General features: G+C 49.6%; 7 protein-coding genes across 11 annotated transcripts; 4 read left to right on the plus strand and 3 right to left on the minus strand.

The window, feature by feature from the left end:
• Positions 1 to 121: 121 nt before the first annotated feature.
• On the minus strand, positions 122 to 5972 carry FVEG_09639 (hypothetical protein). 3 transcript variants are annotated; one of them, XM_018898681.1, is made up of 6 exons: positions 5475 to 5957; positions 5343 to 5420; positions 3213 to 5293; positions 2223 to 3155; positions 1617 to 2175; positions 498 to 1561 (listed from the first exon to the last, which is right to left on the minus strand). In XM_018898681.1, the coding sequence occupies exons 1-6, from the start codon at positions 5736 to 5738 to the stop codon at positions 1031 to 1033; spliced, it is 4446 nt and encodes a 1481-aa protein (XP_018756600.1). In that variant the 5' UTR covers positions 5739 to 5957; the 3' UTR covers positions 498 to 1030. The 3 variants fall into 3 exon arrangements, with proteins under 3 accessions (XP_018756599.1, XP_018756601.1, XP_018756600.1); XM_018898680.1 differs by having other exon boundaries at positions 122 to 1561; positions 5343 to 5972; XM_018898682.1 differs by having other exon boundaries at positions 122 to 2175; positions 5343 to 5972.
• Positions 5973 to 8487: 2515 nt separating this feature from the next.
• Positions 8488 to 11441, plus strand: FVEG_09638 (hypothetical protein). 3 transcript variants are annotated; one of them, XM_018898678.1, is made up of 3 exons: positions 8497 to 8630; positions 8768 to 9813; positions 9862 to 11441. In XM_018898678.1, exons 2-3 carry the CDS (start codon positions 9296 to 9298, stop codon positions 11099 to 11101), a joined length of 1758 nt encoding a protein of 585 aa, XP_018756597.1. In that variant the 5' UTR covers positions 8497 to 8630; positions 8768 to 9295; the 3' UTR covers positions 11102 to 11441. The 3 variants fall into 3 exon arrangements, with proteins under 3 accessions (XP_018756596.1, XP_018756597.1, XP_018756598.1); XM_018898679.1 differs by having other exon boundaries at positions 8497 to 8573; XM_018898677.1 differs by having other exon boundaries at positions 8488 to 9813.
• On the minus strand, positions 11310 to 13641 carry FVEG_09637 (hypothetical protein). The gene is made up of 2 exons (XM_018898676.1): positions 12771 to 13641; positions 11310 to 12724 (listed from the first exon to the last, which is right to left on the minus strand). Exons 1-2 carry the CDS (start codon positions 13611 to 13613, stop codon positions 11483 to 11485), a joined length of 2085 nt encoding a protein of 694 aa, XP_018756595.1. The 5' UTR covers positions 13614 to 13641; the 3' UTR covers positions 11310 to 11482.
• A 110-nt stretch (positions 13642 to 13751) lies between these two features.
• On the minus strand, positions 13752 to 16589 carry FVEG_09636 (hypothetical protein). Its single transcript, XM_018898675.1, has 2 exons — positions 14979 to 16589; positions 13752 to 14926 (listed from the first exon to the last, which is right to left on the minus strand). Exons 1-2 carry the CDS (start codon positions 15871 to 15873, stop codon positions 14109 to 14111), a joined length of 1713 nt encoding a protein of 570 aa, XP_018756593.1. The 5' UTR covers positions 15874 to 16589; the 3' UTR covers positions 13752 to 14108.
• Positions 16261 to 16353, plus strand: FVEG_16624 (hypothetical protein; the record flags this gene model as incomplete). The annotated part of the gene is made up of 1 exon (XM_018905867.1): positions 16261 to 16353. One exon carries the CDS (start codon positions 16261 to 16263, stop codon positions 16351 to 16353), a length of 93 nt encoding a protein of 30 aa, XP_018756594.1.
• Positions 16590 to 17947: 1358 nt separating the features above from the next.
• On the plus strand, positions 17948 to 18469 carry FVEG_09635 (hypothetical protein; the record flags this gene model as incomplete). Its single annotated transcript, XM_018898674.1, has 1 exon — positions 17948 to 18469. Exon 1 carries the CDS (start codon positions 18239 to 18241, stop codon positions 18467 to 18469), a length of 231 nt encoding a protein of 76 aa, XP_018756592.1. The 5' UTR covers positions 17948 to 18238.
• A 1106-nt stretch (positions 18470 to 19575) lies between these two features.
• Positions 19576 to 22370, plus strand: FVEG_09634 (hypothetical protein; the record flags this gene model as incomplete). The annotated part of the gene is made up of 5 exons (XM_018898673.1): positions 19576 to 19782; positions 19838 to 19957; positions 20017 to 20283; positions 20336 to 22077; positions 22128 to 22370. 5 exons carry the CDS (start codon positions 19576 to 19578, stop codon positions 22270 to 22272), a joined length of 2481 nt encoding a protein of 826 aa, XP_018756591.1. The 3' UTR covers positions 22273 to 22370.
• Between the last annotated feature and the right edge of the window lie 82 nt (positions 22371 to 22452).

Raw genomic sequence — 22452 nt, forward strand, 5'->3', positions numbered from 1 at the left:
ATGATGTTGTTGTGTTACGCACGAGCCTTGATAGTTGAGAAGGTTGGAAAGGTTGAAGGGAAGAAGGTGATGGTGAAGAGAGGGAAACATGTTGGCAAGGCCATATCGAAGAAAGTATTGTATAAATTCGGATCACAATGCAGTGTAACCGCTGCCAATGGTTGTGCGTCACAGAGATGAGAGGACAGTGTCAACTGTTCATTGCCTGTCACTGCAAGAACAACCAATAGGTAGATCTCGTACTGGAACATGAAGTCAATAACTTCACCTGGCCCTCCAATTGTATGATTGAGTCTTCGCACATGTTCAGATGATACAGTGCCATTGTTCCCTTGTATAGAAATCTAATACAAGACTTGCAACAGAGCAATATCTTATGTGACTACCCCCCTCTGTACCTAAGGTACCTACCTACCTCAAGTAGATACCTAAGGTACGTAATTTAATAAGCAAAGAAGGTCACGCCCATTCGATCGCCGTTTCTGAGGTGGGACAGAGTTCCCTCACCCATACGTATCTGCTTTGTCCTCGATCCTAGGTTATCATAAGAACTTAGGTTTAGGATACCTTTCATCGAATCTATCTTAGACATCCCAACCAACATCAGATATCTTCTTGCACATCATTACAATCCATCTCGAGCCAGCTTCCAGAGAAACGACTAACAATGGTTTCCACTCTTGTACGCTATGTTATCACCGCAGCCATAATCGGGTCGGTCTACCAGTACCGTGACTAGCGCCTTTTGCTGGACACTTTGACTTCTGAATCATTGAAACTCCGTTGACTCTCTGGCGTCTTTGGGGGCGCCGGTCGTGCACCTAATACTACATAAACACACTTCCCTTCGTCATGCGTCTTAACCTGACCGTCATATCCGTATCGCTCCATTGCCTCAACTCCCATTTGCCTGATGCATGCCATAAAACACTGAAATCCATAAACGCCTTCCCATGGTTCCAAAGGTAGTTGCTAAAATTGAAGAGGGTATTCGGATACATAGTCTACAGCTGCTTGTGTCGGTGGCAGCTCAGACTGCGTTGTCGCGACTGGCTATTGCACGTATGCTCGCCATAAGTCGGTCCATGAATTCCATCGATTCACCTCCAGGAACGTCTGCAAAATCTTGTTGTCCAGAAGAGGTGTTCGTCGCCAGCACAGTTGTATCGGTCGCGTGTACCAAATTTGAAGCCGTACATGTCGACTTGCTATCCTGGGAAGGTGAAGCACCCTGCTGTTGTGTTGGGGTTGGGGTTGAGGCTGAAGCTGAGGCTGAACCTTGCGAAGAGAACTGAGCAATGCCCGGCAATCGCGGAATTGGAATAGGGGTCTTGGAAACCTTGGCCTCAAGTTTTTGACTGTTCATAGGCTGCCCATTCGACGATGTCTGCTGAGATGCCTGAATCGGTTTTGCAGCCGTGGGCGTACAAGGTGAGTCTTTGCCCTCGGCTTGTTGCAAGATTGGCTTTCCGGAGGCAACGGAAGCAGGAGTCTTGGACGTGGGCGCCATAGAAGCCAGAAAGTTTGCAGGCAACGGTACTGGCGACTCTTTCGGGGGTATCTGGATGGGCTGTTCAGCCGACCCTTCATTCCTATCGAGATTTCCAGGGACTTACCTTGTATTCTTTAAAAATAGTCCCAATCTTAGGTTTACTGCTTTGATTAGGGGGCTGAGCGGTCTGTGGGGGCTTCTGCTGAGGCTTTTCTTCAGCCTTTTGCGGATGCTTCTGTGGAGGCCTCTGTTGGGGCTTCGGGGTCGACTTTTGCGGCTGCGCTTGGGGCTGCGCCTGGGCCTGTACTTGTGCAGGTGCAGGCACAGGTGCATGCGTTTGCATAGGCATAGGGGGCAAATACTGTTGTTTTATCGCAGGCCGAGGAAACTGGTTGAAGCTATGGGTGCCAGTTCCCAGAGATGGTGTGGGCACTTGCTTCAAGTCCGGTTGTTGGCTGATCCGAGGCTGGCTCCCAGGTGACGCATGGTGGCCATGCCCCGGAGGCAGGTGATGCGGAGGCTGGTAGGCGCCGAAGTTCTGATTGCCCTGGAATCTATTATCCTTAATTGTACCGTTGAGATACGCATCCTTGTTGGTTATGATGTGAGCCCTGAAGTTGCCCTCGTATCCGTTGGTGAAGCCTCCCCAAGTAGCATATGGCGTCCGATACTTAGTCGAGTCCCTATAGAGGTTAGCAAAGGACCAATGTGTTGAGTCGATACTACGTACCTGTTGTGGTTGACCTGGAAAAAGGGATACTTTTGGAATATAGATATATCTGCCTGCGGAGCCACTCTTGCTTGCGATGCCTGGTGGTGGTTTACAGGTGCCGGAGCCTGATACGGTTGTGGATAGGGATGGGCTACTCCAGGATGACTAGGGGTGGGTGCCGGAAGGGCAGCGGTATGTCTTCCGTGCCATTGGTCCTGCTGATACCTGTGTGGTAGTGTATTCGCAGGACTCTGTATCCTGGGTGTGTTCGCAGGAGGTGTATAGGCGGGCGATTGCCTAACCTCAAACCTTTGCGCAGAGTAGGCAGGAGCGGCTTGTTGTCCTATAGATAGAGGTTGTGCATACGGATAACGATAGCTTCCGGGCTGTTGCTGGGCTGGTGAAGGGGCAGTTGGTGTAAACCTCTGAGTGGTGAAGTTGCCCATCACAGGGTAGTTGTGAGAAGCAGGTGTTCGTGGCTTGTACACATATGGCTTATCAAGTCGCGCTGCAGGATAAGGGACAGCGGGCTGGTAGGCTTGTCGGGGAGGATATACTGGAACCGGCCTTGGGGGTTTGACGGGTTTGGGAACCGTCGATAGGAAATTACCCCTGGGATTATGACGTGGGTTGCGAGGATCCTCGGTGAACTGGGCGCGGGCTTCTGTCGAGTTCTTGGGCAAGTAATACCAAATTTGGTCGGGTTTGCAGAAATCGATTTTGACTTGTTCTTTGTTTGTGACAGGGTGGCTGTTGAATTCGGCCCAAGTACAGCCTTCAACGAACGGATCGTCCTTCTGGGGCTTGCCGTCATGAAGTCGTTTTGTTTTGAGCTTCTCCTTGGCCTTCTGGGACGCGGGCATCGGAATGGCCTTTGATGATGCCTTTGGCAGACGATAGTCGGCTGGATCGGGTACCAGTAGCCATTTCCATTCGACTTCGAGGCGGTCACTGCAAGCAATTAGTTTAGATTTGACGAGATCGAGTTTCTCATGGATTCTAGCATACCCATTTGGCAAGATGTCAATAAGCAACGTTTGCTCATCATGCCGGTTTTCAACCACAACACCAGCAAAGATATCTCCTTTGAAGTGTTGCAACTGGCAGGTCTCGCCAGGCTGAAGGTTTGAAGCTGCCGTCCGAACTCGTGAGTCAGTCTCCAATGCATCTCCATCAAGCTTCTTATCTCGCTTCGTCCGATGGTATCGACAGCTGAACTCAAAGGCTTGCTCCTTGTATTCTGTGCCATCTTCGCCGAAGACTGGGACTTCTTCTTCTTCGACGAAAACACCAGCTGCAGCCGCGCATGTTGCATGATAAGCCCGGGCGCATCTCTTTTGGGAACACTGGAAGCAAGCACCCTGTTTGGAGCGGCAATAGAGACACTTGAGTTCGAACCGATCCTTGTGGATTTTCGACACGTTGACGACTGTCTCTTGTCCATCAATTGTTTCCGTATACGTCTCTGGCAGATAGTGCGCGCAAAGTCGATGAGCTTTTCGACCATCATCTGTGGGCAACAGATCGGCCGATGGAGTATCGTTAGGGCAGAGGCAGCAGGGTGGTTCGACTTTCGATTTGAGACGAAGTCTGATCTTCTTGACCTTGCCTCCCTTGTCGCCAGGTACACGCTTTCGCTTACGACCAGCCAGTCTGAACTTGACACCCGAGCCAGAAGGTGGTGTTGGCATGCCACCTTCTTCATCATCGTCATCTTCCTCTTCGTCCTCGGTTTCTTCATATTCTGTTTCTTCTCCGCGTAATTTACGCTCGATGTCGTAGACATTAATCCAGACACTGTCTTGCGCTTCGGCACACTCGCACTTTTTGGCGATTTTACCGATGTCTAGCCAAGAATCGAGTGCGAAATTGACAGCTTCGGCACAGTTGTAGCCCAGATTGTAACCAGAATGGTATCCATATGGATAGGTCACGACGAACTCTCCAGGATAAGATACGCATTTGTTAACAGTAATGTTATAATGCGATTTCAAATGCTGAGGCGAGATGAGGAATCCTTTATGACGGAGAAACTGGTCGCAGGCTTTGGCATCTGTAGGCCATATGTTTTTCATCGCCGCCTCGAACCGCCGGGCATCGGCTTGGGAGATACTATACCACTGCTTGGGAGCACCGAAGTGAAGGTAGTTAATACTGTAAAGATCAACATCTTCAAGATGCCAAGCAAAAGTTGCTTTCCACATGCCTAGGTAGAGATAAGCTGTGTTGACTCCTGGCACCTTTTCACCCAAGACATCCAAAAGATTAGGCAGCTTGTTCAAATTCCACTGTTCGGTCGATTCATCAAAAAGCGTACCCATCAGATCAGCGCCGTAGAGGGGAGGTGCGTAGGTAAGGGTCTTCCAGTAAGCCCTCTCAAGTTCCTCACAGCGCTCGGGGGTATACTCGGATATGTCCATCTTGTAATCCCAGTCTTTAAAGGCAGCTTCGTCGATCATAGCGGATCCCTCTCGGCGACTGTATTTGCGACGGGCCGAGACTGTTTGTGTCTTGGTTCTTGCCTGTCGGAGGCCACCCATGCGACCAACGGTAGGTTCACAATCCTCCTCAACCTCTTCACCAGGGTCCTTCTCTACTGACTCGACAGGTTTGTCCTCAGTCTCGGCAATCTCTGGCTTGGGTGAGACCGGAGTCATAGGCCGGTCTTCATTATCATCCGCCTGTTCTTGCTTGAGCCGCTTCCCTCTGCCTCCTCGCTTGGCAGGCCGCCCCCTACCTCTCTTCTTAGGGGTCGAAGGATCGGGAGGCTTAGCCACAGTCGCGGTCGCAGCTCGAGTTCGTGGTTTGGGCTTCTCGGCATTGGCGCGTCGCTCACCACGTCTAGCCGGTGGTTGGTGTTCGCTCTGATTGCATAACTGGCGCCACTGGGGCAGGTTGTAGGATCGTCCGTGAAGGATGTTGACTTGGCGGTAGGTTCCATTGGATCCCATAATATCTTGCTTGATCGGCTCTCGAACTTTGACCTGCTTCACAAGGTCGTCGAGTTTGGGAAGGGCGTCTTTCCATTCTTGCGGGGGGATAACTTTGATGATGCCGGATTTCATTCCATAGCTATCGACGGCTTCCATCTGAAGGATATGTTAGCGATGGACACGAGGGAACTTGCGATCGACGTACGAAGCGCTTGAAATCCTGGAACTGGTGCATGGTCGGCTTGAAGATAGGAACAGCACCGGACCAGGAATCTGGCAAGACCTCCCCAATGTCAATGTCTTCTTCAGCATTTTCCTTCTTATCTCCGCTGCTGACATTGTCGCTAGAAGAAACAGGCTGCGGTGGATCGCTTAGGATGGGTTCATCTTCAAGATCGCTCAACTCAGAATCGGAACCATCAGACTTCGCCGTGTTGTTGCTATCGGGAGGCGAATGCAAAAAGGTAGCGTCAGGCTGAGCGCTTGAGGTATTTTTGGCGTTGGTATCGACAGGCGCAGCCGCAACGCCCGTATCTTGAGAATGTGGTGTAGCAGCGACAACAATGCCAGCGTCGATCGACGTGGACGTCGACCCCGACATGGTGGGCGATCACGTCGCAATCAGCGACGCTGCCATTGAGGGAGGAATTATAAGTTTCGGGTCCGTTTCTCGCTGCGGCGCAGTACAGACGATTGAAAATATCGATGCGGTGAAAAGAATTAATTACTCTGTCAAGATACTTTTGCGCTGGAAGTGTTGAGTACGACGGACGAAAAGGGCGTGAGCGCAGACTTGGAAAGTGGTACAGCGGGTGAGAACCTGAGTCTGAGTGGCAGGGTACCTAGGTACAGTTTACTGGAGTTGGTGGTCAGAAGGGCAGGTGATGCGGGTAGAATTGTTAGCGGGCGAATGAAAAGACTCGATTGGAAGTATCTTCTAGGCTTATCCTCGGTAGGCGGTACCTACAGGCCTCGTACTGTGCTAAGATTTCAACTTGGGCTAAATGCAAGCGGAAAAAACAGGGCAGGGAGCATCAGGGAGTAAGAAAATATCTGACCTCGATCTAGGGTTCTAGAATAAACTCAGCAGATAGTATCATGAGACTATGCTAAGCTACGTGAGCTATTTTGTCATCTAGAGTCAAGATCCTTTAGTTTTCTTTCCTCCCTACCCAGGGGAGTACCCCCCAAAACGGGCCCGCTAAACACACATCATTCGATTTCGGAGGTTTCCATCATCATCATCGTCGTCGCAAACTTGCCCCCTTTTTACAAACGAATCGACTTTTTATTTGCCTGCCGGGCATAAGCAGGGGCGAAATATCTAATGGACTACCGATTATCGAACTATTAAATTTCTCAAGGATGATGGTCTTTTATTTGTCACTGGAAGTGCTGCGACTAGTTCTGGTTTCTAGACACATACATAACATAGGCTTTGTTGTGCATTGTTTTAAGATCTTCATCTGATGCAGATTGATCAGATTGATAAGATTGGCATCTGAAACCCAGTCCCCAAAAGCTAGGGACGTCGTCCACTACCGATCATCCTGGCCTGGCTTTGTCCCACCTTACGTAGGCGACATTACCTTAGCTCACACGAGCACCTCACCCCCATCTGTGGTCCCCGGCTTCAGGGCTGAGTCAAGTGATTGTTAGTTGCTGTTACCATAGTTCCGCTTTGTTCTTCATCTTTAACTCACTATCGTGGTATTCCAACCGAACAGCTCGTAGTGTCCATGTCTTGCATATGCACACCTACATGTAAGCTACCGTGATTCGCTCGAGTTGACCATTGAGGGTTGTCACTTGAACAGATACTTTCATCTCGACGTCAAGGACATTGTATGACAGCCTCATTTGATCGATTGTCCTACTGCATTCTCACGGCACGGTCTATTTCAGCTTGCAGACTCCTTTGTCTAATGTTGATCTTGTTTCCTTGAATATCTGACCGACACGCTGGCGACAGAGCCAATGAAGGAGACCTATCTCTTGAAGTTTTCTCATTTGGTCTCCCCCCCCCCCCCCAAGAACCACTTCTAGACCCCATAAAGAGGTTCATGTCCGTTGCTTCAAGACTTCTTGAAAATGTCCATGTCTTTGTTCACAGTCAACCACTGACGGTATTCCCAAGTCGCGCTCCTTTCGTCATAGTAAACTACTGATGAAGTTTGCCAGTCCAGAACTTACTTGGTGGCTCATAAGCATTATCACTACGACAGCCCTTGTTGAAATATGCCATGTATCAACTGCCACTAGCTATCCGTGAAGCTGAGCATTAATCTCCTTTGTTGAGATGATGGGGTTGATGACTAAAGTGAAAGAGTCCACTTGTGTGCCTTATCGTGCATAATATGATCGTGAGCTAAGAACCTGGAGGGTGTAGACGCAGACGAATTACTCCATTGTGATACAGTCAAGTCAATAAGTTACACAGCACATTTGTATTAAATCTTCATTTGAAGGGCCTAAACTGCTCATCATTGTTGGTCTTTGACTAGGTGAGTAGGCAGGCGATCACATGTTCAAAGTGATAACCGTTACCAACTCGTTATTTTGCGTATTGTCTTACTGAAGTCACTGCTCGGCCACTCCTGTGCAAGCTTCAAGTTGATTGGCAAGATATACTGCGAGAACGATACATATCTTTCCTGCATCTTACAGAAGACAGGAGCTCTATATATCGCTCATGAAAACGTGGCTTTGCAGATCAAGGAAACACTACACTCCCTGGGCTAGACGATTTGCCCAGATCTGAGCGGGCCGACACTGAGCCGATATGTTTGACAGCAGGCATTGTATCAAATCATGTAGAATTCCACAAAAATCATTTATATTAACCATTCCAGCGTTGCAGACTGATCGTCGAGGCTCAACACACGGGTATCTTGTAGCCGAAACATCGTATTATAGGTTGGTAGGTATGCAATGTGTATCTTATCAAACTTCCTATGTATATTCCTAAAAGTTATCTCGGGCTCCTAATATAAAGAAAGTGACTTACGGTCATGCTTGTGTATCCAATGCCAACCAGGTTCGAAGTTGCACTAAGCCACTACCAGGGGTACCTTTAAGTTGCGATAGTACCTGGACATGATGTAATATGAGACACTGAACAGCTCTTATCCATAGAGTGACTAATTATAGGGCAGTGCTCAGTGATACATATAAATCACTGCATGAAGTCAAAATACTTCTCAAACACCAACCGGATATCGAGGAATTGGTGTTGAGCCCCATGTTACTGCGACTTACAAGTGCCGTCAGTTGGCGCAACTAGCTCCGAGCCTAGCTTCAAGACAACTGACGTCAATATCCTGTTTTGCCAAAAACATTTTCTTCGTATCAAAGAATTAGATTTGGCCCTATGTTACCGTCTTACTCTCTGTCACGAGGATGACCTTCAATTGCGCGACCTGCAAACCCCGCCGTAGTAAGCATTCTCTTTATGGATAGATCTGCGCAGTCGGCGGTCAAAGCCAAGCCAAAAGTGAGCATTGAGTCTCGGTACTTGTTATCACGAATAGACCAGTTCCTTGGCTGTTTAGAGACACTGACTCAATATATTTCTTCCATCGAGATCTTGATCATTTCAGTTAACTGACACCGGGCTTATCGTCCTCCCAGCTACCTCTATCCGGCTCACCTTCGCCCCGCACTCAGCACTATCTTGGCCATTTTTAAACTTACAGCATCAAAGAAGCTGGGCTGCATCCTTTAGCTCAGCCATTGGATGGCATCATGGTGAGCTGACCTATCTCATCACTTGCCGGCCCTCCATGGCTTTATCGTGTTCCCCCGCCCGCCCCCAATGACAGCCTTGTTGGAGGAATGCCAATGGAATGTTGCGAGGAGTTTCTGTGCCGCTGTGACTAGGCGCTGGTTGCTTGTACATGAACCTCGGTCGTGTTAGAGCTGCATCAGCCGTTGGGTGGATGGATGACGGTCAGTTGCAGATGTAGCTGCAGCTTGTTCTACCATAAGCTACCTACCTACCTATCTATGGCCCTCACCTCTTTTGAGCTGGGCTGGGCCTTTGCCTCTCTTCTCTTTCAATTGCCTCTCACCTCTTCGCGGTGAAGTAAGAGCTTCACTTTGATTCACTACTCATAGTTGACCCCCCACTGTATTGTCTTATAAGACGCAGCCTTCAATATGATTATGTTCAAGCTCTTCGCAGCTTTACCTCTCGCCCGTGGCGTTATTGCACAATCCGCCGGCACTGGAGAAAAGGTCTGGGCTGCCGTCGCATTCATCAACCATGGCGAAAGGACGCCCGTAATAGCCAATCTTCGTACCGTCTTGACACCTGAGGGAGCTCAACAGATGCTGCGACAAGGAACTGCATTCCGTGCTCGATATATCCCAGACGGTGTGAACAACTCCGACTATCAGAGTATTCAGATTGCTTATCTCCAGAATCTCAAACCTGATGTGATTGACAACGACGACATTGACATTATTACCCAGACAGATGAATGGGTATCGACTGGTGCTTTGGCATTTATGCAGGGCTTCTACCCGCCATCACCAAATGCCTTTGATAACAGCACTGGAGGCGAAGAGATTGCCGTGAACCTGGCTTCTAGCGACAACAAGACTGAATATCCCTTAGACGGATACCAATACCCCAGCATTCGAGCTCCTGGATACTACGACCCAGAATCAACAGCGTATGCTAATTGACCTCTCCCTACCTAGATTTGACTAACACAATACAGGATACAAGGCACTTGGAGATGTTCAGCATGGCAGACAGAGATCACCACAAACCTAACGCAGGAAACTGGTCTCGATGAGCTCTATGATTCAACTCTGCCCTTCTACCAAAACCTCTTCTCTACTGCTCCATTGGATGGCACAATTGACATTGACTATGCCAATCTCTGGAACGCATACCAACTCTGGGAATTCGTCGATTATCAGTATCGACACAATGAGACAGTCCACGAGGGGCTCAACAACGCAAACTCAACGCTGTCTTTCCTAAACACTTATGCCTTGTCCATGGAGCGCGCACAAAACAGCTACCGCGGTTCAGACGACGACAGTGAACTTGGTTCTCTCTACTCCGTCGCTGGCCGAACCATGGCGTACAAAGTCGCATCGCAGTTCAAGAGCAACATTCGCTGGGGAAGCAGCTACAATAAACTCACACTCATGTTTGGCTCTCTCGATCCCATCGTGAGCTTCATTCAACTCTCGGGCCTTGTGACTCAAGACAACATGTTTCAAGCACCTTGGTCGACGCTTCCCAAGCCCGGCGCAGCATTGGTCTTTGAGCTTTTTGGCGAAGACCCAGATGATCCTGATAAGCAGCCAGCCACGGATAGTCTTCGTGTGAGAATGTCCTACCGTGCTTCAGCAGACCCGGACGAGTCTTTCCAGAACCAGCCCATCTTCAAGTCTGGTCCTGATGGCATCGCGTACTCGAGTTTCATACAGACTATGAAGAACCTTGGAATATCACCTAACCAGTGGTGCGACGTTTGTAGCCCGACACCTGCACCTTGGTGCATCACCATCGACTCGGATAGCTCCAACTGGGGAGATGACTCTTCGATTGGGCCAGTCATCGCAGGAGTCATCGGCGCAATTATCGCGATCGCTGTTCTGGGTGTTCTACTTCTTTGCCTGTGTGTCTGCGGCGGTCTTCGTCTACGTCGTAAGGGCCCTGAAGACTCAACACACAGCGGCGCGGCTGTCGGAGGTACCACAGGAGGCTTCAAGGGACCAGAAAAGAAAGATGGCGATGCGGATGTGGTGGTGACAAAGCAGGGCATTCACCATGAGCGCGTCGGTAGCTGGGAACTCCGAAGTCCAAGCGAAATTCCTCCTCAGACTTCTGGAATCGTGACCAAGGACATGGGATCTCCTCCTCAGAGACGATCTTTGGATGACAGCGATGACGACATCAGCGTTATGAATGCGGCACCAGTGAAGGCTCGTGAGAGTGTTTGAGTAGTATGGGTGAGTGAACAGGGGAACTATATGGAGGAACTTGCATACATGGTTATACCCTTTGATTCTTACAATCGTTCGAGCTATTGATACCTACTGGGATGGATTTTACAGGCGTTGGTATTGGCGAATTTCCATAGCCACTCGTTTGGAAATATTGATCATTGGCCATATGTGGCATACACTGAAAGGACTGTTGCTATATAACTGGTAGTTCAAATTGACTGAACTGAGACTATCACTTAGACACGGACCGAGTTTGGGCATTGCATGACAAGAAAAGTATCACGATTATCGTTGAAATAGTGATATCCAGACATCTTGGTTTACTAAAATGACAGTATGGATGTTTATCCAAGGGGTATCTATGTCCCACACGCCTCACACAATAACAAACTCCTCCTCTTCAACCCCATCAAGGTCAAAAACCTCCCCATTCATCATCCCATGCACATAGCACTCCCCAACAAGTATCCACGCCCCATTATCCTTTCTCCTTAGCAAGAATGGTGTTCTCCCGCCATATAGCACAACAACCACATCCCCTGTTTGCATGATATCCGGCCCAACAACAAACCACCCCCCAAAAGTTATCGCAAAACCTCGATACCGTGTAACAAGCGTTGCTTCATGGCTCCACTTGAACCCATCTCCCGTCTGCGCAAGCTCTTGTATCTCCGGTGAAACAGCACCAGGTTTATCCAGCGCGCGGACTAGATACGCTGCGCCGTTGGCGAGCCACTCTTCCTTAGGAATACTCTCATATGGCCGTGAGCGATCTGCTCCGATACATGCGTTTGTAAGTGTTTGCACAAGGGCGAAGAACGCTGTGTCGCCATTTCGATAGCGTTGTCGTAGGTTGAAGGGTTGATTTCGACCACAGATATCTCGCCATAGGGCTTCGATAGGGAGACGAAAAGGGTTGTTGCGACGGAAGTGGAAAGCGTTGTTCCAGAAGATCCACGATGGTCGACGGATACGATCCAAGAAAACGCCGTAGATGTGGAGAGCTCGCGTTTCTTCGTTGATGTATAATTGAGGCCTATACTCCCCTGATGCTTTGTGAGGAGTGACGGGTGTGCCCATGAGATGAAGAGGCACAACACGCCAGTCAGGAACCCAAGTTGGTAAATCTCCCCTCTCCATAATTCGTTTCTTGTAAGTAACTGGTATAGCATGACAAGCAGATAAAAGTAGAAGTGATTCGCACCCAGAGAGTTCTCGGACTGCTACATCGTAATAGATGTCTTCTATCGATCTGCTATAATCTGCCACCAACTCTGCAAGGCTCGAACTACCAGTGTGGATGGAGAAGTGGCCAAGAAACGCATAGACATGGTCTCGAGGGTCTTTGGATAAGAGATGTCTTGCGCGGTGAAGTTCGTATATGAAGGCTGCGCGGTTATGGTTGACATCGTATGCCTCCTCTGGCTCAACGAAGCGTTGATACAAGTATCGGATGTTAGGTGTGAAGACAGCGAACCGCGAGCGTAGGAAGTGATAAGTCGTATTCAAGATGCCTGCAACTGACGATAGAATTTCCCAGTCAATCTCTGCATCGCCCCAGTAGAGAGTCGCCGGTGCTGCTGTTCCTATTTCCTGAACGATCCATATACGATTAAACTATTCTCGTTAGTATAAGGCTCTCCTGTGTCTATCATAAACTCACCCATGGTAGCCTCGATAGATTCGAGAACGGCACCCAAGGTTTTCTATCCTGGCTCAACAAATCTTCTGAATGAGCTCTTTTGAATTCATTATGCAGTTCCTCATCATTAAACACTCCATGAAGGTAGTGAACCATCTCCGTAGCCGCCTTCCCATGACCTACCTTGTCTTCTCCGAGCCATACCAACACGTGCTTCGCTCCCTTGTAAATGGCATTCATCAGACTGACTTGCTGACTTCGTTCAGCAATATCTTCCTGATTGATGCAGACTTGATCCGCCCACAAGCGTCGCTGGGTTGTTGCATGTCTCATACGGCGTAGAGCACCCTCAATGCTCTCCGTCAATGGCAGCGGTTTCCCATCGCATATAATTTCAGAGGATCGACCACCTGTTCCCCAGCAATATGAGATGGCTTCATATTGTGGGCTTAGATCAAGATTCTCAAAGCCGAGATGACCGACTAATGGGTCATTGCCCGTACCAGGCTCAAGAGTGAGAATGCGGATCGTAAAGTTATCTGTGAATGGTGTATAGACATATGACTCTGGAGCTGTCGGTTCTGAAGGCTGGACACCATCGGCCATGGATGATAGCAAAGACACAGTCAAGCGATGAGGCTTGACTTTGAGAAGAGTCCTAGAATGAGATGTTGAACGTTGATGGTGAGAAATGTTATGCAGACCGAAACTTGGAGGCCCAGTTCTTTTAGATCTTTTTCGCGAAACTTCAATCGGCGGCGTAGAATTAGTTTCTTTGTAGATCGTCAAATCACTAGTATGAGCTCTTTTTCGGAAAGCACGTCGACTCATTAGTCGAACTGCAGATGTAGACTTAAGGGACATTGCAATTATCACTGAACTAGAAACAGAATGATATGGTACTTAACAGAACCAACGAACGGTTACTAACATGCAACACAGCCACTCATCATGGTTATTTTGCGGAGATCCATGCAGGCAGTCTTTACAAGCAGTAGTAGGGTCAGCACTAATGTCACGTTAGAGACGCAAGATGGTATGCAAGGCATAGTACAGAGTACATCACGTAGAAATAAGACAGATCATGTTGGCCTTCAATGTTTAATTTGTGATATCAAGCGGCGGTAGGCCTTTCTATCTAACAATACACAACTTTCCTGTGTCATCAATCGTTCCAAGTAGGAGATAAAAAACAAAATAGATAATGCGATAACACCTCGCATGGGCGATTCATCCTTTGTGCCAGTAACGCCTTATCCCATCCCAATCCGCTGGGAGTCCCATAGTTACAAATAAGAAAGAAATGAAGCGCTTAGTGCATGTCCTTTTCCCATTCCCCACTGTCCATTAAACCACTCTTTACAGGTCCATGGTAAGAAGCTCTAACCTTGACGTAACAGCGTCACAGCTGGCGCTGATACGTTGCACACGAGCCATGGCCAAAGCAGCGAGACTCTCTTCCTCACCGGCATCGATAAGTTCAAGACGGGCAAGCACCTTTTCGGACTCAACACCGCCAAAGATGTCAACATGCGATAAACCCTCAGAGTCAAACTCCTTGGGTTGCTCGGTGGTGGTGGTAGCGGTCTCAGTGTGGAACAGGGCGAATTCAGGGTCAGATTCGAACTCAAGATCAATAGGGGCGGCGTCAACGGGCTCAGCAACCTCGGGCTTCTCAACAGGGCGCTCAATGGCGGGCACCTCGAGCTTCTCCTCCTCAGAGTCGAAGATGGGCTCAGCGAAGTTGGAGGTCTTGCCAGAGAGAACAGAAGCGTCAATAGCATCAGGAAGCTCAGGAGTGTCAACAACAAAGACTTGAGGCTGGAAGTTGAAAGAGCCATCAAGAGTGAGCATGGAGAAGTCCATGTTCTGCTCAGGGATCATGGCCATGCCAATCTGGTGCTGAGAAGATTGCTGGGCATTGTAGGGGTTGATGTCCTTAGGCACCTGTCGCTGTTCCGGTTGAGGCTCGACCTTGAGTTGAGGAGTCTGCTGAGCAGTGGTAGGGTTGCTGCTGAGGTTGTCCAGGAAGTTGGAGAAAGAAGGCGAAGAGAGAAGCATGCGGGTGAGGTCAGTCAGACGCTTGTTCTCGTCAACGAGAGCACGGTTCTGAGCGCGGAGGTCGCCGTTCTCGCTGACCTTGTTGGCAATCTCAGTCTCAAGCTGAGTGATGTATTCTAAGACATTGTTAGCATACTGTTTTAATTATTTGTGACGGAGCAAACTTACCCTTTCTGCGGGAACGGAAAGCACGAGCGGACACCTTGTTACGAAGCTGTCGTCGCTCCTTGCTGCTGAGCTTCTTGCCCTCCTCACTAGCCAGGAGGCGCTCATCCTCGTCCATTTCCTCTTCGTCCTTCTTGGATCGGGGAAGGTTGGCCATGGGGCTGGTAGCCTGGCTCTCGGGCATCGAGGGCTTGGCTCGCATAGAGTTCAGGAGCTGAGTAATCTTCTGCTCAACGATGGGGTCGGTAGGCTGAGGGGCCTTGCCACGAGACTTGGGCTGCGATGCCTGGCGCTGAGCCTGTTGTTGTTGCTGAATGATCTGCTGCTGTTGTCGCTGTTGTTGCTGAGCCTTGGCAAGAGCGGCTTGGGAGTGAGCACCAGGCCAGAGACGGCCATTGTTCTGTGTAGGCAAAACGGGTGGTGAGGGAAGACCAGCGTTCTCTTGCTCAATGCTACTAGGGTCGACAGTGAAAAACTGTTGTGTCTCGGTCTGCGACTCGAAATCCATATCCATATCCGAAGCACCCAAAGTAGCCTGCGAAGGAGATGTGTTGAAATCAAACAGATCAGCCTCGGGACTGAAGGTGGTTAGGTAGTCGATGTTGCGGAAGTCTTGGTAGCCAGTGTTGTTTGTCTGGTTAACGGCCATTGTGTTGGCGATGGCACCGGGCACAAAGCCAGTCTGTTGTCGGTACATGTCATAGTTGTGACTGGGACCGCTCAGGCTTTGGGCAGTTGTGGTGGCGGGAGCAGCGACAGCAGCTGTGATAGGGCTGGCGAATGTAGCCTTTGATGTTCCTGATGGTGATACTGTAGTAGCAGGAGATTGGAAATTATCGTACTCGGTAAGATCGAGGAGAGCGTCGATATCGACAGTATTCTGGCCAGGACCTGACATATTGTTGAATCAGTTCGGCGATACCGGAGGATGTAGTCTTTGGTGATGAGAGATTGAATTCGTCGCCCAAGTGATGATCAGTGAAAGACTCGAGTATTGTCGCGATAGATTCAAGTCTGCTGTGTTGTCTTGTTTAGAAGATGATTGAAAAGTAGTTGTTGAGAGATGGAAGTTCTGTAACAGAAGCGATTGTTTGGAAGTTGAGAAGGGGAAAGATGGAACCAGGCAGAAAATCGGGAACTGGGGAGGGACCGTGTTCTATGAATGGGGTGGGTGCCTTGGTCGGCGGTACGTACCCGCCGGGTCCGACAACAAGATCCCCGCCGTGTCAGGGAGGAAGAGACTGGTGAAAGCCACTGAAGCCCACTCAGGTAATCCACTATAAACATGCTCAAGGCCCCCAACTTCAGGGACTCGGCCCCTGAATTGATTCCATTCGAGCGCTATGAACCGCTAGATCCAGGTCTCTCTGTCTGGTAACGCCGGCCGTTGTCAGGGCTGACCAGGGAGCAGGGATGGATCGGCGGCTGGGAATCCGACTAGTGAGGGAGAGGAGTGAGGACGCGTCAGCTCTTTTCTTGGGTTGTGCAAGCCAAGGGTGGAAGCCAAGGGCCAAGGAGGTGGATAACTCATTGAGGCAGCGCGGTAACTCTAGAGGCCAATCAAGATGAGCCTCTGACGACCGAGCCTCTCAGAGACAGCAGCGAGCGTATCCCTGTTTCGCCCTCCGAGGGGTGCGGAGCGAACAAGGTGCGAGTCTTTGCGAGAGTCTAGCTCCAACAAGAGAGCGAAACGAACGACCAGAGACGTCTGCGGCCTGAGGATGACGACGCTCAACTGCCCCTTTGGGACAGGCTTGGTGCCAAAAAGCCCATGATGGAGGCATGGCGCTGGTCGTTTTGGCTCCTCAGAGTCTCATGGCTCGTCTTTGGCTGCGCTTTTTCGTATGCATCTCTGGTCCATCGTCGACTTCACCTGCAGATGCATCTACGAGCTTACGTCTCTCATCCTGTGAGGCTTCGTGGCCTGGGCTCAATCTGGTCAAGCCTCAGGCTGATTATTCTTCTGCCTGCGTCTGAATACCGACGTTCCCTCCTGTTTGAGGTTATCAAGCTTGATTCAGACAAAAGCACGGCTAAATAATTCCTCCGCCCAATAGTTTTGTGATAAGGGAAGATCAATCTCATCGTCGCCGTTAAATCCGGCCGCTGCTCCAACCGGACGGCAAAGCGGCAGCCCATCGCCATCGGCTATCATGGCTGGAATGCTAGTCAGCAAACTTGCTAAATACAAGAAGCCTCGGACCATTGATGTGTGAACTCTGCAGACTGGAGTGCAGGTAAACAACAAATACCAGCCAATTCACTGATCAGTGTTGGCGGATACTGAAACTTGTCTTCCGTCCGACCCGAGCGTGGCTGTACAAAACAATAGAATTGTGCCCTTATTACACTGGCTGGTATGCTTTCCAAAGCTTGTCTCCTGCTTCCGAGTCCACTATTACGATGCTCAAGTATAGCTATATGCAGCTACTTTTCCTCAAGCGATGTGTTGCCAACTCAGATCGTCAGGGAGGATTCGCTGATATGATTCATTTCCCTCGATTCTTTGCTCATTTCAATAAGAAATGAACAGACAAGGTCTTGCCTTACCGTAAAGACACTGCGGGGATGACCACCACCATCAATATCATCTATCGATTGCACTGCCACCGCCTTCATATCTCAAAATCCCACCACCGCAAGCACAGTCAGTCCATTTCAGAAGCCTGAAGAGTCCCGAGTCCATCCCACCGTTCGCTTTTCCTCTTCTGCTCTAATTACGCTGCTGGCTGCTCCATCTTTCTTTCACTGCTCGCTCTTTATTCCAGTTTGCTCACTGTCTTCTACTGTGCCACGCTGCTATAATCGTGTAAACCCACACAGTAACATCAGCGGGCACCCATGAGGCTGTGTCATCAGAGTTCGAGTCTTGGCTTCCCAAGTAAGCTCAATGATCGTCGTTCTTGCGATGATTTGAACCATTCATCTTCTCTGGTGGTCTCCGTCGTGCCACAAAGAATGGCATCGGGTGTTAATAACGCCGTTATGCCGTTGGCGGGCTCTAGATGTTGAAGGCACCGAGTAATCCTCGGCGTTTACAGTGCTGCTAGTATCCGTACGGGACGGATCTGTGTTGACATCCAAGCCTCAAACCAGGTTTGTTTTTTTCGCCACTCCCCAACCAATGAGTGTTGGATTCCCGTGACAAGACAAGCCGATCGACAGTCTCGACAAAAATAGAACTTCCCAGTTTGTGGTCGCCCTGGCGCTGGCTCAACTGCCGCCCTGATTATCTTCTCCACTGCCCCTGACGATGATGGACAATGACACAAGAGGATACGGCGTTTGCCGTTATTATGAGTTTCATCCAAAACGCTTTGCTATGCATCAACCGAGACTTGTTTCACAAAACGACGGTTCTCCTTTCGTCGACAGTGGTTCCGTCACTTCATCCCACATACCGGAAGCCTCGAACAAGCTTTTGGCTAGGGGTTTCTGCCGTGGCGGGAGTCTCGAATTATAGTCGATCGACTGATTATCGGTACCAGGCTTAAAACATCTAGTTCACGTTACGGCTTGAGAATTTACCCCTTTTAGCCTTATTCATTGAATGTTCAGCCATCTGCAATTTCTGATCTGAAGTTCTTGATTCAACCTTGCGCCAAGACGTCGCTTTCGCTTTTCTCAGATCTAATACAACTGCCGGCGGTGATGGGAGCTTAATCTTGACGATCCTGGCCAAGGAAGATTTTACTAGCATTGATAAAAATTTCGCATGGTTTAAAGAGCACAGCCCATGCAAATTATTAGCCACTTTGGTATGCTGGTCTCGGTATCGCCTAGGTCTAAACTTTTCCAGAAGCTAGATCGTTAGCGACTCCAGTTCCGAACCGCAAGCACATAGCCTCTGCCAAGACCGTGATAAGGTAAGAGGCGATGAGGCTTCAAAAATTGTCCTTGCTGTAACAAAAATAGCTCCATGTAAATGTTGCTTGCGCCTCGATGAATTCGAGATCAAGATAATTCAAGGTCACATGCTAAATCACGTGTTAAATTCACGTGATCAAAAACTCTGCTGACACGTGATTGGCTACAGCCTGCCTCTAGTTTCAGCCTCTTGAGGCCATCCATCAATGGCCCCATTCGCCTGCATCTGCATGCATTTGGAGAACGTCGTCGGAGCCTTACGTCCTACAACCGTGCGCGCCCAACTGCACTCGCGCCTGAACAGTCGTGTCTGACATATTCCTCGCCCGGCCAAAGTGTCGAACTGGAAGGCGCTTATCGGTTTGTATATACCGTGTCTGTCTATCTATCTGTGCCTTGTTGCGACTCGTGAAAGATTGAAACAGTTTCGGCCGTCACATTTCGTTGTTGCATCGCATTGCATAGCATAACAGAGTATTGCGCAGCATCGCATTGCACGCATCGCGACAGCCTATTCTTTTTTGCTTGTGTTCTCCAACTTTGAAGATACGGTTACCATCCAAGCTTGCACTTGCAAACAGGTACTGCAAAGAGCATCGTCCTCTGCAAACACATCGCGTTCTACTGGGCCTCAGAAGGTCCTATCAAGTTGCTATTTCAGTTCCCTCGTCGGAACATATCAACTGAAACTCTATCACTCGCTACTATGGTAAGCTGACCACAGCCGTACAAAATGGGGAGAGAAAAACGAAACCTGCCCGCGGCTGTGGCAGGTGGCCCAAAGGAGAGGCATAGGCGTGCACAAAGATCTCAGTATGATCATACAGCACCTGTTCCCCCTGGCTTTGTTGCCAAACCAGCTCTTCCAAAGACAACCAAACATCACTCGTACTTCGAGTTTGTTGAAAACAAGGACAAGAAAAAGAAGCTTGAATTCCAGGTATAATGCGACTGTTGCGCAACGAGGTCATCACAGCACTCACCACCATGTATAGATCACTACAAAGAAAACACCCCCTCCTGGTTTCGAGTTTGTCCCTGCCGGCAACCCTGAACTAACTCAAGCATGCAAAGAACTATCCCGAGAAAAAGATGCCATGATATTTATCGTATCGGTATGCAAAACACAGATGTATTGGTCTGGGCCGTCCGTTACTAACCTTGCCATATGAAGAACGCAAAAGAAGCTTCCGGCTCAAATATCTTGGCTCACCAAGTCCATCGCATCGGACATCATGTTAGAGAAACAATCGTCGAGGAAGCCCGCGCGGGTCTAGGTCATGTCATGGAGAACATGCTTGCAGCCCCTAGCGGTATTCCTGAGCCCATTCCCGAATCTCAAGAGGAATACGATGCACAAGTTGACGCTGCCTTACGCGATCTGTTTCCTAGAATTCCAAACACCGATCGACGGATGATCATTGAACATGCTTTCAGACGGGTTTGTTCTCCTCCCTGACACCTTCGTACAGACAAGGTATTTATTATTATAGGATCCAACGAACAAAAACAACAAGGAAAAAGTAGGCCTTTCGGAAGATATAACACTCGCCCGAAGGGTTCAACTTGCAGTCCTCGCTCACATTCGTCATACTCACACAAGGTATGACACTCTGCTGAGGGAGACCACATGGCAGAACGCTCGCAAAGTTGTCGAGGCTCTTTGTTTAGACACCCTCGTCAAGTGGCGAGGAGATGAGGAGAGCGGTCGGGACCAGCTGGATGAGATATTGAGGGAAGTCGTTGTGATTTCCGACTCAGAAGGTGAGGAATCTGGCAACGAGTCCGACTCATCAATCGAAGAGGTGGTGTATCAGTCTACGAATCCCGTTCCCAGTAGGCCTGTACCGAATATCTCTGGCCAGGCTGGTCCCAGTCACCACCAATCTCCCAGACTTAACCAGGGCTCACGAACACCCGCCACGCCCAAGCCAAAAGGAAAGGTGAAGAAAAGAAAGCGTAAGACATCCGCAGAGAAGAAAGGACAGCGCGGATTCAAACGGTACCAAGCTGCTTGGCAAGATGCCATTGACAGAAGCCGCAATGTACAAGAGCCAGCTCCCCAATCTCCACAAGGGCCCTCCCCTCAGTATACCCGTGGTCCGCCGCCGCCTACGGCTCTGGTTCCCTTGAGCGATGAGCTGCCTGCTCCATCCCAGCTCAGAATTGTTTCTGGAGGTGCGGGACCTGCACCTTATGAGAACGGTTATGTTGGGAAACCTCAATATCCCGCAAATGGCCATTTTATAAGTTCAGGGCCACAAGTTGCCCGCAAGGTAAAGTCACCATTTTATGACGCGCCACCTAGCACTCATCCGCCTGTGTCGAGAGTGGCCGATCGACTACAGGATATGTTGGTGCAGTCCATTGAGCCAGCGTCTCCTGATACTATGAAACCGTCCTTTGTGCGTGCAGTACCCCCTCGGGGACAAGGCTTCAGAAACGAGCCCCCTATGACCACCAGTATGCAGCATCCAGTTATCATATCTTCTCCATTGCGAGGCCCTGTTACAAGAGGCGAGCCCATGGAAATATCACGACCTGTAATAGGTGAACCGTTGGTTCATGGAGATAGGCCCTACCAAATCTCTGGCCACGGTCCCTCACCACCCCGTGGTCACATGTTCGATGCCCCTGCGCATCACTATAATACCAGATCTCATGGAGTACCTGCTCCTCCGGCTTCGTTGGATCCTTCACATCGTTATGATACAAGATCGCGTGGAACACAGAACAACCCAGCGAGGATTTTAGTAAGTCGTCGGCCATATGACGAGCCACAAAGACCGGGAATTCGTGATACCCCAGTTGTCATGGAAGATCGTGGTGGGTTCTATGAACGAGTCCCAGTTCATTCTACTGGAGATTTGCCATCATCATCTCGTGATGAAGCAGGGCCTGGTTTTAGACTTGCTGCCGAGCCATATAGAGTTGCAAGGGAGCAACAGGCGGGCCCTTGGCAGGAGAACTCCCGGCTAGTACCAGGCAACAGAACCAACACAAGCATTGAGATGGCCCCCATTAATCGCGTGTCTCTGGAAGATCGACATCGCCCTATCGTAACGGACAACCGAGCCGGACCAGCTCATGCCCCTGTGTCTTCAGGAGCTCGAGGTGATCTTAGAAGTTACTTTGAGCGAGACCCTCGTCCAGTCCGTTATATTCCACCTGGCCCAGAGCCTCGTCCGGTCATAAATGAGCCGTTGGCTCCAGGTTACGAACCGTACCGCGAGGTGTAAGCAGAGCGTGGCCTCGTCAAATCAGAAAGACACTAACACAATACAGTCGTTACGAAGAAAGAGGACCCGAACCCTTTCAACATCGAGAGCCAGTGCATCGATACTACCGAGAAGAGCCCGTTGTTGAAGGATACGGACGACCTCGGCCTCTACACCCGCGTCGAATGGAGGATGTAATTGTGCTTGAGTAATGCTGCAAGATGATCTGGAGAAATGCGGATACTGTTTGTTTTGCTCATGATAATGCATGTGCGTAAAGTATTTGAGCGCTTTAAGCATGGCAACAGGCGTTGGAGGTTACATTGTTGGTAGTGCAGTCCGGCAAAAGCGATGGTGATGGAATGAACTTTGGACGATGGCATGATCTGATG

Source organism: Fusarium verticillioides, chromosome 1 (assembly GCF_000149555.1).
Source record: "Fusarium verticillioides 7600 chromosome 1, whole genome shotgun sequence".
Lineage (NCBI taxonomy): Eukaryota > Fungi > Ascomycota > Sordariomycetes > Hypocreales > Nectriaceae > Fusarium > Fusarium verticillioides.

Excerpts from the sequence above, each read along its gene's own strand:
- FVEG_09636 (XM_018898675.1), bottom strand. The coding sequence starts at position 15,873 with ATGTCAGGTCCTGGCCAGAATACTGTCGATATCGACGCTCTCCTCGAT. Across the intron at positions 14,927-14,978 it reads TTTCCGTTCCCGCAGAAAGG|AATACATCACTCAGCTTGAG; the intron begins GTAAGTTTGCTC and ends ACAATGTCTTAG.
- FVEG_09639 (XM_018898680.1), bottom strand. The coding sequence starts at position 5,738 with ATGTCGGGGTCGACGTCCACGTCGATCGACGCTGGCATTGTTGTCGCT. Across the intron at positions 5,294-5,342 it reads TCCAGGATTTCAAGCGCTTC|ATGGAAGCCGTCGATAGCTA; the intron begins GTACGTCGATCG and ends CATATCCTTCAG. Across the intron at positions 2,176-2,222 it reads TTCCAGGTCAACCACAACAG|GGACTCGACTAAGTATCGGA; the intron begins GTACGTAGTATC and ends TAACCTCTATAG.
- FVEG_09637 (XM_018898676.1), bottom strand. The coding sequence starts at position 13,613 with ATGTCCCTTAAGTCTACATCTGCAGTTCGACTAATGAGTCGACGTGCT. Across the intron at positions 12,725-12,770 it reads ATCTATCGAGGCTACCATGG|TTTAATCGTATATGGATCGT; the intron begins GTGAGTTTATGA and ends TAACGAGAATAG.
- FVEG_09638 (XM_018898677.1), top strand. The coding sequence starts at position 9,296 with ATGATTATGTTCAAGCTCTTCGCAGCTTTACCTCTCGCCCGTGGCGTT. Across the intron at positions 9,814-9,861 it reads TACGACCCAGAATCAACAGC|GATACAAGGCACTTGGAGAT; the intron begins GTATGCTAATTG and ends AACACAATACAG.